The sequence below is a fragment of the Pagrus pagrus genome, assembly GCF_965226575.1.
Source record: "Pagrus pagrus genome assembly, chromosome: 2".
NCBI lineage: Eukaryota > Metazoa > Chordata > Actinopteri > Spariformes > Sparidae > Pagrus > Pagrus pagrus.
This window is the reverse complement of record NC_140186.1, coordinates 7,550,319-7,566,515: the sequence shown is the minus strand read 5'-3', so window position 1 is coordinate 7,566,515 and position 16,197 is coordinate 7,550,319. Positions and strand designations below refer to the sequence as shown.

General features: G+C 42.3%; 1 protein-coding gene across 1 annotated transcript in view; it reads right to left on the bottom strand.

The window, feature by feature from the left end:
- Positions 1-16,197, bottom strand: part of grin2ab (glutamate receptor, ionotropic, N-methyl D-aspartate 2A, b) — a 127,349-nt gene that overhangs the window by 13,194 nt on the left and 97,958 nt on the right. The window contains exons 13-18 of the mRNA XM_084372066.1: positions 15,536-15,741; positions 11,813-11,927; positions 11,486-11,688; positions 6,230-6,398; positions 3,320-3,473; positions 1,757-1,882 (exon numbers count right to left, since the gene is read on the bottom strand). Coding sequence (XP_084228192.1) covers positions 1,757-1,882; positions 3,320-3,473; positions 6,230-6,398; positions 11,486-11,688; positions 11,813-11,927; positions 15,536-15,741 — 973 coding nt within the window. The remainder of the gene's footprint in view (positions 1-1,756; positions 1,883-3,319; positions 3,474-6,229; positions 6,399-11,485; positions 11,689-11,812; positions 11,928-15,535; positions 15,742-16,197) is intronic.

Genomic DNA, 16,197 nt, shown 5'->3' with positions numbered 1-16,197 from the left:
AATATAATGTGACAGTATTATTGACCTTAATTTGTTTTGATGCCTTCAGCTTGAGCATTTTGTTGTTTGTTATCTTTGGGGACAATGGGCATGTGCTCGGGGTATGAGCATAATCAGCAAGTGAAGACCAAAATCTTCTTTTAGCCAGCTAGATGAACCTTTACTTAACAAGCCAAAGCTATAAACTTATGTTGTAAATGACTACACTAGTATCTTCTTGAAAAAAGGAACACAATTACACGATTAAACTATTTGTAGAAGTGTAATTGTTTGTGTTTAAGACAAAAATGGGTTATTTAGCTGGATAATAAAAGGAAAATTATAATTCGCATGCAACACCTGGGTTGGCCTGTAGCTTTTTTTAAATGTTAAATTAATCTAAAATGTAACTTTGTGTGCACACAACATTAATTCACAGACTCAGAGCCGGCAGGGCAGCTCCAGCTCCTGATTTTTGATGATGCCACAGATTACAGTGTTGGAGACCAGCCTTAGGAGAGAATCGTTAAAGAGGCCATATGATGATTTTGGGATTTTTCTTTTCGCTTTTGTTTGTTAAAAAGCTTCTTGGTGCCTCAGACACCTTCTTTGTAGTCCAGCCTTTTTCTTCTGTTACTTGACTGCATCAGTGTGTAACACAGCAACACATCCAGCTAGGTCCCGCCCTCCTCGCTGTCTGCTGAGGATGCCAAAACCCAATGGATTTATTTTATCTTTTGATTTAAATGACGGCTTTGTTAATCTTAAAGATGGACTGATACCTGCTGTCCCTGACCAGACTTCAAACTTCTTATGTTTTCTGTTGTTTTACTCTTTATTTTGTAGCTCAGCCTGTTCAGCTGTTGAATGTGGCTACTCCCACAGTCTGGGATGATGTCGGACTAATGTAATATTGAGGGACAGTCAAGTAACACTTTGTGAATGTTGGCATGATGTGATATCGCTGTGTTGCTCCAGGAACATCATTGCTTCTGACCAATCGCATAATAATATTATGTTCTATGCTAATACAAACCTAATCCACTCAGCCACATCAGCTCGCTCCAATTAAGGTTAACGTCATTATATCATAAATTGAAATGATGGTCCTGGAGCAATATCAATTATGATGTTCCACGAACAACACCAACATGATGCGGGAATTCATTTGCTTTGTAAGCTTTTGTAATTTTGTTTTGCAGCCAGCAGCTAGCTTGCTCATAACAGGAAGCTGTAACATAAGTGGCCCGCTAGGCAGTGACGCCGCAGCTTATATGGATCAGATTATTGCTAAAACGTGCGGTGGTGAAGTTTTGGGTTTAAAAAGTGTTTATTGTGGTGATTTTCACAGTAAAATTGCAGCTACACGTAGCTATAGTAAATACCCAGGCTGTAAAAACACACATGGAGCAGTTGGCAATGCCTGCTCAGGCCTGTTGGAGCTGACCAATCAGAGAAGAGGAGGGGGGGCTTAAAGAGACAGGAGCTAAAATGCAGTGTTTTTAGACAAAGGGTGAATAGAGGTGCTGCAGGAATGTGCAGGAATGTATAGTAAAGTAATGTAAAGCATGTAAACCTATTTTCCCCCACAATAAAAGTATGAAACTGAAGATGAGAATAATACGGCGTCTTTAAAGCTCTGTAACGTTACCTGAACAGCCTAAAGTCAAAGTAATAATAGGTCACTTCTGTTGCTGCAGGGGAAGCTTGGATTTTCTGTTTCTTGCTCTGGGGAAGAACGATTGGTGGATTCCCGATCGTGTCTGTGTAAGCCTACCTTTGCCTTGGGCCAAGTTGCGGTTGAAGCCCAGCGGACTGACAAACTCAAAGAGGAAGACAGCGATGGCTGTGACAATGAGCAGCATCACAAACATCATCACCCAAACTGATGCACTGAAGGGCTCTGAAGAGAGGGAGGGAGAGAGAGAGAGAGAGGGAGAGAGTTAAAGAGAAGAGAGACAGCGTGGAGGAGCACGAGGTGCATAAAAAGTGTGAGGGACGTAGAGAAAGAGGAGACAGACTCAATGAAAGAGAACAGGGACGGGGGGGAGATAAAGCGAGGAAACGATGACAGAGAAGACACAGAGAAGGGGAGAAAGGGAGACAGACGGAGTGAGAGAGGAGGGAGGGAGGGAGGGGAGGAGAGGGAGAGTTAGTCACAGAGAGTTTGACGGAGCACATTTCCATATTTCTCATTATTCCCTTGGATGAGAGCTGTGAGAGGGAGAGGCCCGGGGCGGGGGAGATGGTAGAGGAAGGGGGGAGAGAAAGGGAGAGGGAGAGGGAGAGAGAGAGACGGAGTGGGAGAGAGAAGAATCAAACTCCAAGTGATCTGATGTGCCCTGCTGTGGGCATGTGTGTGTGTGTGATCTACTTGTGTGTGATGTGTGTGTGTGAGCAAGAGTGTGAGTCTGCATGTGTTTGGTGTGTTGCAGGGCAGGAGTTCAGAGAGCGGGATGAGTGCCAGAGACGCTGAACCCAGACAAATTGTATGTACGTGTGTTTGAGCGTGTACGTGTATATGTGTGTGTGTGTGTGTGTGTGTGTGTTACTATATGTGTAAGTATGTGACTGCCAGGGTTAGCCAACCCTGAGAGATTGTGCACTGAGGTGCCTCTAATATGAGTGCGAGAGATACTGAACCGTCACTGATACCCTGGCCCAGGCTCAACACACACTCTCTTGTGCACACACACATAAATACAATGCAGTTTCATATAAATACACACACAAAGCATTCACCCCTTAACATACATACGGCCAGAGCACATTCATTCTCCACACATCCTTGACTCAATACACAAACGTCCTAATATATTCCCGCTGTGTCACACACACTTTTTTTCCCCCCCCCCTCACACACACGCATACTGACACATGGCTTGATACACAGGGACCAACACACGCATGGTCCAATACATCCCCTCGCTCCCCGTCTCGCTCCAATGACAATACAAGACATTAGGCGAGCACGGAGGAGCGCTTCAGTTTCTAGTCATCTGAACAACTGGAGGAAGAGGAGGAGGAGGAGGAGAGGAAGAATCAAGAATGCTTTGTCTGAGCTGACTTTTCAAAAAACAGCTGGCACACTCCGCTTCCTCTGCTCTGCTGGAAATATTAATGTGCTTAGGGTGTTGAGGCCCAGATAAAGTCAGGGTACAAGTGGAATTTGGCCAGCATATACTGTCTGAATAAAATATTCCATTTTATGTGAGGGATTTTGCCAACATGTAAGCACCTCCCTTTTCTCTGCTTCCTCCATCACTTGGGGACAGACGGAGAAAAGGAAGAAAAAGCAGGAAAATTTATGGCTGAGGAAGACAAAAAGAAGAAGATTTACCGAGGAAGGCAGAAGGAGAGACGGTCCCGTTGCTGCGAGACACCATGACGCTGATGCCAGTCTCCACGAAGGGCACGGAGAAGTCAATGACCTCTGACCTCTCCTCATTGATGGTCAATGAACCAACTGCCATCACCGCCTTCTTATAGACCACCTGGTAAACAGAGAGAACAATAGTTGCAGCTACCGTGTGACTCACTACCTCCACAGACAGAAATAAACAGTGAGCTTTGTCAATATTTGGACAACATCAGACAATTCCTCTTTGATATGTGCCCTCTTTTTTATTTTGGATGTGAAATATCACTGCGACCGAGGGTATGAGCGCAGAATGTCATCCGGTGTTGGAGGGCATTTTCAGCCATATCGCATAAAAAGTAAGAATGCAACTGTCTTTTTCATTGTGCCACCACTTCTGGTGTCCGGATGTATTGTGACAGTCGGGGTTTCAGCTTATACAGATGTCATTTTAAGTATGTTGTAAAATGTATGTTTTTTTTTTTTCCATATTTAATTGTCTAATGGCTTCTAGCGCTCTGCTCCCATAAACATTACCACCGTCTATGGATCATGTTGTCAGGTACCGTTATTAGACGTTTAGTGTCTCAACCTTTAAGGATTTTATAATGGCAGCTTTCATTTAATCTGACCTAATAAATTATTTCCTGAAAAGATAAACATTAGCGATCGAGGAAGCCTCGAGGCATCCTGCTCCTGCTGAAGAGGTTCATAATGTATCGTCTTAAATGGGGAATATTATTCACCATATAAGATTAGTATATAAGCGTATACAGCGTATATAATTAAATAATGTGGCTTAATGATGACAAATTGGCTCAACAATTTGAAAACAACAACCTTTTTTACCCCTGAAACAACATTAATAATGTAAACAAAGTCTTTACAGCAGCACGAAACATTAAATCTTGTACTGTTGTTCAAGTGTCACTTGGTATTAAAAGATCTGTGAAACAATATATATATGAAAGTGATGGCAGCTTTCAGTCCTGTGTTATGAGCTTTGGTGGTGGAATGACACCTTTGTTTACAACTGGGTCACAGATTGCAGCTTTAAAGGATAAGTCTGGCTGAGGGCAGCGGTGTGGGCATGACCACTAAGATGAAAAATAAAAACAAACATTTTTTTTACGGTCTTCAACATTTGAGATTTGAGGCAATGAGGTCAGAGTCGATGATTACAGTGTAAAAAATTGCATAATGATGCATCAAAATTCATTTCATCTCATTATGCCTTTTCAAAAGCTCAATTATGCTTTCAAAAAGGGATGAGGACAAAACTGGTCATTTCAAAAAGAGGTGGGGACATGTCCCCAGCGTCCCCAGTGGAAACGACACCTGTGAGTCTGGCGATTTTTAAAACCATCAAATCCCCTGAAAAGACCGAAACCAAAGAGGAATTGATTCTAACACGTTTCTCCTTTTTCTCCTATTAAAAAAACATCAGTGAGACAAAAACGGCAGTGCCAAAGACAGGATTGGGGATTTTTTATGGTCTCTGTGGACAATAAAAAATATAAAATGATAACAGCCATTAATCATTCCATGTAATAATAACTGCATGAAGGGTGCAGCTGTAGGAAGGAACAGGCAAAAATAAAAACAGGTGGCATTATGCAAAAGAATGATTTATCTAATGTTCCTTTTTGAATTATTAATAATGTAATAGTTTGACATTTTGACAGATATTGAATGCCTCAGGGGTGTAACGATTTGATGCATTCAAGTGCAAACTCCTTAACCTACATCAGTTTGTATGGCAGAGGATATGTGTGTAACTCGAAATTTGAATTGATCTGACCTTAAAATCGAAAGTCAAATTGAATCCTGGATTTGGAGAATCGTGACACCCCTAATCTGCTTATTGTCTTCCTAAACCCTATTCGCACAGGACTACTATTACTTGAAGACTTTTAGTAATTTGTAATAATTGCGAAGGTCGTCTGTGATCTTAATCCATGTCCGTAATTCCTCATATTACCATATTTTGCCAAACACAGAGGTCATGTGATAATATAACTCCTGTGCGAATCGGCATTACGGTGATTTGGAGTTGCATTTTCCTTTTAAACATCTGTTTTCTGTTGTCAGACAACTGAACAAGTAAGAAATATGATCGCAGCTCATTATATGTGTAACAGCAGTCAACGGCTGCGCGGGGAGATCGGATACGCTGACGTTTAATGTGATGGCAGAGATGGTTAGGAGCAACAAAAAGGTGTCACGTTCAAGTACAGCCACAGAGCCGTTACTTGATCCAAATGAGCTACAAATGTGTTTTTATGCTGCTGAAGAACAAACGCTTTGCTTCAGGAAGTTGATGTTACACGGAGTCTTGACATCACATCAGGAGATAATGTCAGTGAATACGAGTAAAATATAGACTTCGCTTATCCCGTGCAAATGTGCTGGGGAGGAGGGGATAACTTCTAAATCACACGAGGTCCCCTGGTGATACAAGTCCTGTGCGGATAGGGCTTTAGACTTGAGGTTAAAGGGGCGTTAGGCTTTAGATATGAGCATCAATACCACTCTCGCACATGTGACCATTAAATATGAAGCTACAGCAGGCACCTGGTTAGCTTAGCTTAGCATAAATACAGAAAGCTATAGCTGGAAGACATAATATGTTATATATTCGTAAGCTTACGAGGTGCTGATGGTTGGATTTTTGTAGAGTCGTACAGAATCAGGCAAGCTGCCTCCCCCAGTCTCCGGTCTTTATGCTAAACTCAGCTAACTGGCTGCTGGCGGCAGCTTCATATTCATCCAAAACATGAGAGTGGTATCGATCTTTTCGTCTAACTTGGCGAGTAAGCAAATAAGTATATTTCCCAATAATTACATAGCAAGTCAGAGGGACACACTCATATGGTTTTTGTAGGAAAGTACCTCTCCGACCATGCCATTCCACACATTGTTGATCTTCTTGCCGTGTTTGCCGTTTGTGACCAGGTATAGGTCGTAAGTGAACTTGACGTTCCTCGCTATCTTCTTCAGAATGTCGATGCAGAAACCCTTGCAGCACTGCTTAATGTAGGCACCTCCTGATGTACTATTACTGCAACATACAGATGCACACACACACACAAGAGCAAAAACACAATTAGATCATATATTTTATATTAGAGGACATTTCTCAGTGATATACAGGCGAGTGTGTGAAGTGTGAGCTGTGACTGTATTCTTGCTGCCTGCTCGCTCCACATCTGGTGGTTCCATCAAACTGTAAAACTAGAATTATGACAGTGCAGAGTAACCATAAATACAGCTGAAGGGCAGAGAGAGCTTGTACGGTGCCGTACGGTGTGTGAGTGTATGTGTGTGTGCTTTTCCCTCAGTGCCTGAAAACACAGGAGTACTGAGCAGATGCTGCCGGGCTTTAAATAGAGCTGGGCTGTGCAGAACAACCAACCCACATGATTAAAATATCAGCTGTCCTTCCCCTCGTCTCTCTCCTCACTCCTTTACGTTGTCTTCTTCTCCCTCCCTCCCTCCTTTATGTTTCTCTGACTCTGCCTGAGAGGAGGTACCTCTCCAAAACTCGCAGCGTACCTACACACATGCAGTACCGCAGCCGAACGGGCGGCGGGATGCACAGAATGGGAACGGATGTTTAAGTAAACTTTTCTGACAGCCGTCCCCTAAGACCTCGGAGCAGAGAACTAAACTGAATTGTCGGATCAAATGATTCTCATAATCTATTAAACCCTACCAGCATTTTCAAAAGTATTTCCATGAAAACTTTATTCCGTTCTCGTGTCAGCCGTCTCCGACATAGCGCATATGGATCGGAAGAGTAACTCCGTGACCTTTTCGCCGAGCATTTCAGCAATACTTACTCCAACACTAGGGAAAGTTCATAAAGAACTGAAGGGATTCATACACTGAGAACAAACCGTCAAAGAACTGAACCATCAAAGGATTAAAAGATCTTTCAGCGGCAGTCAACTGTATCTGCAGCACAGCGTCATGTGCGTGTGTGAGAGAGGGAGGGAGGGAGAGAGCATGGCATACATACATACATACGTGTGTGAGTCCATGTATGTACAGTATGTGCCCCAGGTGTTCTAATGCACACATCCTGTATACATTAGCTTTTCCCAGCTGAGCCCTCTCTGTGTCCTTATGTCACTATGTAAACACTAATAAACACACACACACACACACACATGAAGCGACAACAACAGACTCCCAGAGACACACACAAAGTACATCTGTTTGATTCATGTCATACTTTTACAACAACAAACACACACAAATAGAATAGAAGTGACTGAGTAAATGCGGCACTTATGGTCGGCTGGACGCACGTGCGCATGTATGTACACACGCATGGGTGGCTGGACACAGAAGCAGCAAATGTAACGTAAGCGAGAGGCCGAGAAGCGACACGTCATCACGGCATGTCGCCGCTCAGACTTCCTCGCCGATCGCTTCGGACAAAGGTTGAGAAATCAGGTCACGGGTTAAACTTTCCACACGCTGCGATTCGGTCGTCTAATTGTCCGTGCCCACAGTGCTGCGTTGTCATGACAACGTGGATCAGAAACTCGACAGTTGTTGTGTTGCATCTTCTGTCTGTCTTCTCGAGTCCATCTGACACAAAAGCTTCTATTATGGTGGATTCTGTTTGTTAAAGGAAGTTAATAAATCATCAGAGAGAAATTACAGTTGAATTTTCCTATCCTATGTTTTCCTATTCTACCCTATTTTCTATTGTCTGACTGAATTTTGACATTCATTGAAATTATAACAATGATGCTGTCAGTCATGAACAGAATATAATGAATAAAGATAGATTTTAGCTGCGCATTTGGACTGTGATGTGTCCAAGTGATCAACCAGAAGCACAATACAGACAGAGTCCTGAGTCAGGGACAAATAAACCTGCAGCGACTGTGATTAATGTGTACGTACTGTGAAGTGGCTATAAACAGATGAGCTCAGACATGAGCTAAATCGTAGACATTAGCAGAGAGAAACAAAGCTGAGCCGTCTTGTCACGGTGCGGCTCTTATTGAGGTGTCCGTATACAGCAGATAATTGGTGCGTAATCCAAGATGTCCAAGACTCCAGGGGACGTTTCTTTAGGAAAGTTTTACTTTTACTGGCTATTTGAGAAATTTCTCTGCATTGTTTACACACTCGAGAAGGACTGCAACATATTTCCGACACTATAACAAATGCCTTTTAAGTTATTTCAAAGGGAAAAGTCCATTGAACTGTCTGACGCGTGTCTGTTGAAAGAAGGCTCTAGAAAGCCTCTGCAGGGCCGATTTAAAAAGCGTACATCATATGTGCAGAAAAACACCGAACTGGTCTGAAATACGATGTGACAAAAAATGAAATTATAAATTAATTGCCTAAATTAATCTATAAATGTTTAATTTGTGGGAGGAAAATAAGGTTTTATAGATATGAACTTTAGTTTCATCGTGATATGAATTTAAATCAGTTTGAACCCGTATGCTCAGTAAAAAAGGACGATTTAAGTCATTCAGCCCACTGCTATTGCTTCAGTGGAGAAAGTGATATATGCAGTGAGGTGGTGAGTGGGGAGGTGAAAAAAGAGTTTATATATACATGAGAAATAATCACATTTGAAGAAGTAGCACAACAAAGTCAGTTTGCGAAATGTTTCCATTCCATTAGCTGATACTGTTATCGCAAGCGACCTGGTGCACTGATAACAGATAACAAAATGTTCCTGATAACCTAAAGTGATCGTGTCAGATAAAGATGAGCTAAAAATAAGAATAGGAAACTCTAAGTAAACAAATACAAGAGAAAAAAAGCAGGTGCAGAGAGGGGACAAGGGAAATGGGGATATTCAGGGGGAAGAGGCATTTTTCACTGTAGAAGATATGGGGTAATACTGCTGTCCCACCTGGAGGGGGAGGACGTTTCACTATTGGGGGAGCAGTGAAAAAAAAAAAAAGATCCAAGGCCAGGCGAAGCGATTACGTAGCAGCCGGAGGGAGTGGAGAGCTAAGTGGCCGGTGGTAGCAGAGCACAGAGCACCGGCTGGTGGGCACGGATAGACCACAGCCTGAAGATATACCTGCGCGACTCCCTGAGGAGCCTTGAATGCCAGGACCAGAATTCAGAATTTAATGTGGGCAGCCACCAGCAGCCAGTGGGGAGGGAGGGGAGGCGACAAAGGGGAACTTGGGGAGGTTGAAGACAGGGCAGACTGCAGCGTTCTGGATGGTTTGTAGCTGCTGAGCAGAATACTTTACGAGCCCGGCGTGGTGGGAGTTGCAGTAGTCCAGATGGGAGATGACAAAAGGTTGGGCAGAGTCCCACATGAAACATCTTTTCATTTTCTGTCTCCAGGTACAGCTGAGACTGGGATTCATTTATTTGTTTATGGTTTTGTTTGGATTTATTTTACAAGGACAATTCACCCTTTATCATAGTTAACCAAAAGGCTGTTTTTTATCCCTCGTATGGAAGCCAAAAGTAAATATTTGAATCTTATAAGCAACTAGACAACCAATTGTGAACTTTGATTACTATTGAATATTTCAAAAATAAAGTTATGGCACTGAAATATTTCACTTTGAAAACCATCTATCTAAATATATGTGGTTTTAATTCCCCTCTTTGAAATTTCCAATAGGTAATTTGGATTTGTGCAATTTGCAGCTGGAGAAAAAAATATTTTGATCATTGATTAAACTGCTAATTATTTTCTCAATTAACCGATCCATTGTTTGATCTACTGTGTAAAATAGAGCTCACCAATACTCGATGTTTCGGGCTGCTGCCCATACCAATATTAGTCACAAAGATATGTGATGGAGACATCAGTGCACTGAAAAAGCAAACTTCAATGGGAATTTAATAATTATTAATTATCCCGAGCATCTTTTTCTGCATTATAATCTTTAAAAACAAAAAGGAGTTTTCATATCAGCACATATTGGACACATACATATACACAGTTACTGATAGATTTGTGATAGGACAATATCTGTCAATAATATAATAATAATCAAAGGTAACTAGTGTCAGCTCCTTGTGCCTCACATCCTGCACTGACCACGTTCAGCACCGACGGGTGACGGTCATTCGCCTGCATTCACATACGTACGTGTGACCATGCCCTGAGGCTTTTTTTTTTTAACTTTACTACAACGAGCAGCATTACTAATAAGTAACTGTAATTTTGAAAACACTCAACACGATCTGTGCGTCTAAAACAACACATGAATCACACTGAACAAATGGAACAATGAAACAAAGACCACAGTGGGAAACAAGCAATTACAGTGGTAGCAGAAACAAAAATCAAGTACACGGACAGATTGGCATTAGCGAGCTGACAGCAAGAGAGAGCAATTAATTATTAATGCTGACAGAACTGATTATCCGTGAACCAGATGAGAAGTGCTTTGCGGTGTGTTAAACTCTCTGACAGAAGTTGGGTTAGAGTTTTACTTCTGTCAAACACTGACAAAGAGCAGAAACTAGCAAGTAATGTGTGGGAAAACCACTGATGCCCATCTCAGCTGTCTCAGCTGACAGTTATATATATATCTGAAATTAGCTTGGCTCAATCTGATTTTAATATAAACCTGTATAATAAAACAGAAATCAAATGAGCTGTTTGTCTTTAAAATGGACCACCGAGTTTGTCAGTTTAGCACTGACTCGTGTTTCAGTTCTGTTTTTCTGGGCAAAGTGTATATCACATTGTCAGCTACATACATTTGGATTTCAGTCTGGAGGACAAACAGATGATGAGTCATGATTATATAAAGTAAAAAAAAAAACGAGTGGGCCAAGTGTAGATCCTTGTCGAACAAAAGTGGACATGCAAAGGGCAACTGATTGACAATTATGTTCTCAGACAAATGAAGGCTGTTATGAGAGGTGTGATTCTATTCATTGTCTCCTGAAACAAGTGACAGTTGATCTAATAGAGGGTGTCAAATGCCTTCCCAGAAACAAGAAACAACTTTGCTAACACCGCCATTTCTTTTCCACTTGAGATTTAACTTAACCTCGGAACAAACAAGTGCCTGTGTCACCTCCTGTAACGCCTCCAGTTCAGAGATTGTCGGCGTCTTTCTCAGCGACTTTGAGCATGTAAATCTTTTAAACGGCTCTTAAGCAGCGTGTAAGTGTTCGTCTACTTACTCTTTGACGTGCTTGCGGCAGGGCACGGAGTTCCTCATGCAGGTGCCGGTGAGGATGTCCACGTTGTCGACGATGACGAAAGGCTTCTCCTCCAGGGTGACGATGGAGAGGTGGTTTTCATCCGCATCCTCATCCCCGTAGGAGTTGTACCTCGGCCACACGGGGAACATCAACGACAGCGTCCCGTTCTCCCAACGCCCCATCTGTGTGTGCGCAGACACACACACGCACAAACACAAACACAATCAGGGGTAGCTATCTTAATTAAAGTGTTTTGACTTTTTAATTTCCGTGCTCCGATGTAATACTGCTGTGTTCATTTGTTACCTTCTCCCACTTCCTTTCACTATTGAGCACGATGACAACCAATTTGGGGTTGGCCTGGTAACCATCTGGCGTAAATGATAAGTCTCGCCCATCATTCCATACGTGCATCATGTGCCTGAAAAACACGGGGGGGGGGGGAAGTAAGAAGCTGTTATTTGTGTTTGTTTGTTTGCATCTGTTTGAGTGATTTTGAGTGTGTGTGCAAAGGAGCAGATACATTTGAAATAACAAGTTAAGCACTCTGTAATCACTGCGAGAGTATCCTCTTCAAATCAATGCTGTATTCACCCACTGTGTGTGCATGCACGCCTGAGTGTGTGTGTGTGTGTGTGTGTGTGTGTTTATTTGTGTGTAGGAGGGGGAAGAGTCAGAGGCCACATATCTCTCCCATCAACATTCTGCATTGATTTCTCTACAGATAAACGCCTGAAAGACAAGTCACTGGTGCAACAAGGCTGCCCTCACTCTCTTACTCACTACAGTTATATTGCATACGCAAACAGATCCTTTTAGCTGAAACATTTACACACTCGCTAAACCGAAGCAGTAGAGGGGAGTAAATGAAGCAGTATCACACACAGTGATATGGGATTAGGAATACACTCACTCCAGTAAAACAATTTTCAGAAGGCGAGGATTTTCGGAGAGTTAAGACTGGGATAATAGCACGAATTCCCACCGGGGGGAAGGAGGGCTGTCTGAGGAAGTTTACTAAAAAGACCAAATCACAAGAGGGACAGCAGCTGCCCGAAACAGACAACACTTTTTTCTTCGATGCCTTGTGTTCCGTTTTATTAGAAACATGGTGTGATTCATTTTGACACGGTGTCAAACAGAGTTGGCCGCGTGACGCTATACGACTGAAATATCACTTGACTAAAATAGAATATTACAAAAGCCAAAATTCCAGCTTTACATTTTTTAATTTGGCACAAGAGCCCACTTTCATACGGTCACAACAGAGAATTGTTATCTTGACGGGGAACTCTATAAATGCACATTCAATAAATGCCTTCAAAGATCCACAGCTTCATTTAGAGTTAAATCGGAGGCTAGAATGCACTTCTGTTTTTCTGTGCGAGCAGGACAGCGGACTGGGCTATGAAAGATTCATGCATAAACTCAAATATTGCGACAGGAAGTCAAGATGCATAAAGGGAATGGTTTGAGTGCTGCTTTGCATGCGCCCTGCAGGTGAAAACTATGATAATTACAATCTAATTCAAACAGGTGGGATTTTATGTTGTCTCATCTGCTGGAGACGTATTAGAGCCGACACACATAAAAGTTGTTGTTGGACAGTGGATTAGCCAGAGGTACATTAATCATCTGTTTTTACAAAGACTTGGAAACAGGCCTGTGCTCTTCCAAACGGGCTCCGCTCACACGGAGCGAAGGGTAAATAAAAAGGTCCCCGTCTCCCTCGCATGCAGGCGCTGCAAAAATACCAAGCAGCTCTGCTGTGGGTATAAACTCGCTCACGCTCAACGCTAATAATTACATATAAACCTATAAAGTTACACACAAGAGAGTCTTTTGTTCTATATGATCTAACCTTCCCGTGTCATTATAGATTACATTATAGATATGCTTTTGGCTATTAGTGACATGTCAAGACAAATATATATTTTACTGTTTGAAAAATCTTCATGGTGCAGCAGGTGATGCCCTTGTCACAGCGCATTGCCACAGCTGAATACATATAGCGGAAACACTGTTGCGGTCTATTCTGGGAAACTGCTGTCTCCTCCTATTTCAGGTTTGTTACCATTTTTGGGGAAGGATTTTGATCTAAACTGATGAGGCTGGTGTGTTTTTGAGGCATGCAAAACAGGCAGATTACACAACATATATTCAGATTTATATTCATATTCATACACACATGTATATTCATGTCATTTTTTTTGTTCCCCTCTGATGTTCACAAAACTAAACGTACAGCTGCATTAAAAAGGGCTTTAATGATTTCTTTATCACTGCATGCAAAATTATTTGCCTTCGCTTGATTTCTTCAATTCATTTTTCAGCGGCTGGTTTTTAAAAGCACCATCAGCTGCGGCACGGAAATAAAAAGAAGTACCTACTATTGTAAGTGCATCTTTAAAATGTGGGTCCCCTCACTACCATGTGTGGATCACTTTTCTATTATTGAAGTACTCGACCATTGTGTGAGCACTTTCTTAAAGTAGGAATGAAGAAGGAAGGGAGGCTCTTTCCGAACTCTGTATTATGGCAGCGAGCATCTTTGCAGAAAAAAAAAAAAAGTGACAGCTTAGGGGTTTGCATGGTACGCTGCTTCTATCAAATAGAATAACCTTTTGAAATTTAGTACAAGGACAAGCCTCAATAAAAACTTGTACAATTGTGGAGACCAAATACGCCGAACCAGAGTATGAGACATTAATGCCTGTCAGGCAGGAATGACAGAGGATCCAAACGGGGTTGATAGGGTCTTTTAAGTGCCAGATTATGTTGTCCTATTCCTCTCCACCTCACGTTGTTTATATGCACACTGCGGCAAGATTGTATCTAGACTAATGTATGCAGAGTTCTGATCCCAGCCTCACCACTTCCAAATCAGGGTAGGGAAATCCAACCTGTCAGTTTATTATCACAAAAAAACTGGCTGCAGTTGTTTTGACAAATATGCAAATTATATCTAATAACTTAGTGAAACAAATGAGGCACCTCTGACAGAGAGAAAAAAGTCCGTTCCGCTGAAGGTTTGAGCTCCAATTGAGTTCTGAGTTATATTGGATCAACCTGTCAACAACGGCAGTATTGTATATGCTTTGATATATACTGTAATGATCTAATAAGGGAGAAAAATGGGATAATAAAGCCATAATGGTGAAAACCGCACTGTGGCTCTCATTCTAATGAGGCAAGTCATACGTCACCAGAGATGTGCATAGCCTAGCAACGTGACCTTCGTGTTTTCACTCGGTTTTGTATAGATTTCTGAATTAATAATCATACGTAAGCCGCCGCATGTCTCATATTCGAGACGCAGTCGAAAAAATCACACCGAAAAAACAAACAGGAAGCAAAACAATTAACACATTCTGTTTCTGTGCTTTTTCAATGGAGGCTGCTCGGTATGAATGTGTCTGTGTGCCCATTTGTCCCCCGCTTCTTGTTTGAAAGGATTTAACTGTGTCCTCGTCACAGAGACTTCAGAGAGGAGGACATACACATGTACCGGTATGCATATGTGCATGCACGCACACACACACACGCACCTACTGACACATACATGCCACCCACAGAGCTACGAAAAAGGGAGAACAAAGCTAGTAAAAGCTGCTTTAATCCTGACTTAATGACAGTGAATTCAGTCATGTGAGGCAAGGTGCACACATACACGGAAACACACACACACACATACTAGGATCCAGTTAACACAGGGCAGCGGCAACAACATGGAGGTCTGTCTGAAGTTCAGTTCATTGTCTCTTGAATGAGGCAGCAGGATGAGCTCATGCACGGAGCAGCCATGTACACAAGAGCTAATAGTGTTAAATGTCATTAGACATCACAGTGTTTAACACCGCTGTCATCTCTGCTTCCGTTCTCGCTTCTACCCCTCTCATTAGTACATTAAAAAGAGTTATGTAAGACTGCTCAACCCTCAGCTACAAAGACAAACAGAGTTATGCAAGTCCCTAGACCTTGATCTCCTCACACTCTCACACAAGCACACACAGACACAGACATACACACCTGCGCAGAGCACTAGGTGGGAGCTTCCCCGGGCTCCTGTCTGACGGTGTGCTGTAGCAGCTGCTCTGGGCCTCTGGCAGCTCTCCTTTCTCCCGCAGCATGGCGGTCGCTGCAGAGGAAATGATGCCCACCCCGTCCCGCACCCGCGTGTCCAGCGGGTACTCCCAGTCATCGTAGGACACGGAGATCATACCCAGGGGGAACATCTGAGAGGAAAGGAGAGGAGATCTGAGAAGTGGTACATCTGGTGTGAAAGATTCAATTTGGCCTTTTTTTTTTCTTTTACCCCAATTTTAAACATCCATATGCATCTCTCAAAGCTGTCAAGTGGATGATTTATTGGTTCCTGAAATAATTCATATCTGGCTATTAAAGTAGTATGAGCAGACCATATGTCCACAAAATGAATTCATTCACTCATTCAGGTATCGCCTACGCCTTCAAAGTGTCAGAAAAAAACGAATTTAGAAACTAAATAGCTCATGTTTATCTCTCTAAAGCAGACTGAACAAACAAAATGCCAGCACGCTTGTCCGTCAGTCTGCACCACAATGCTTTGTTTTTACATTTTAATTTGGCAACTTCTAACTGTGGAATCATATCTTTGTCTAACAAAGAAAACAGAGGCGTAAAAACCAACACAAATAGGAAATTCGAGTCGT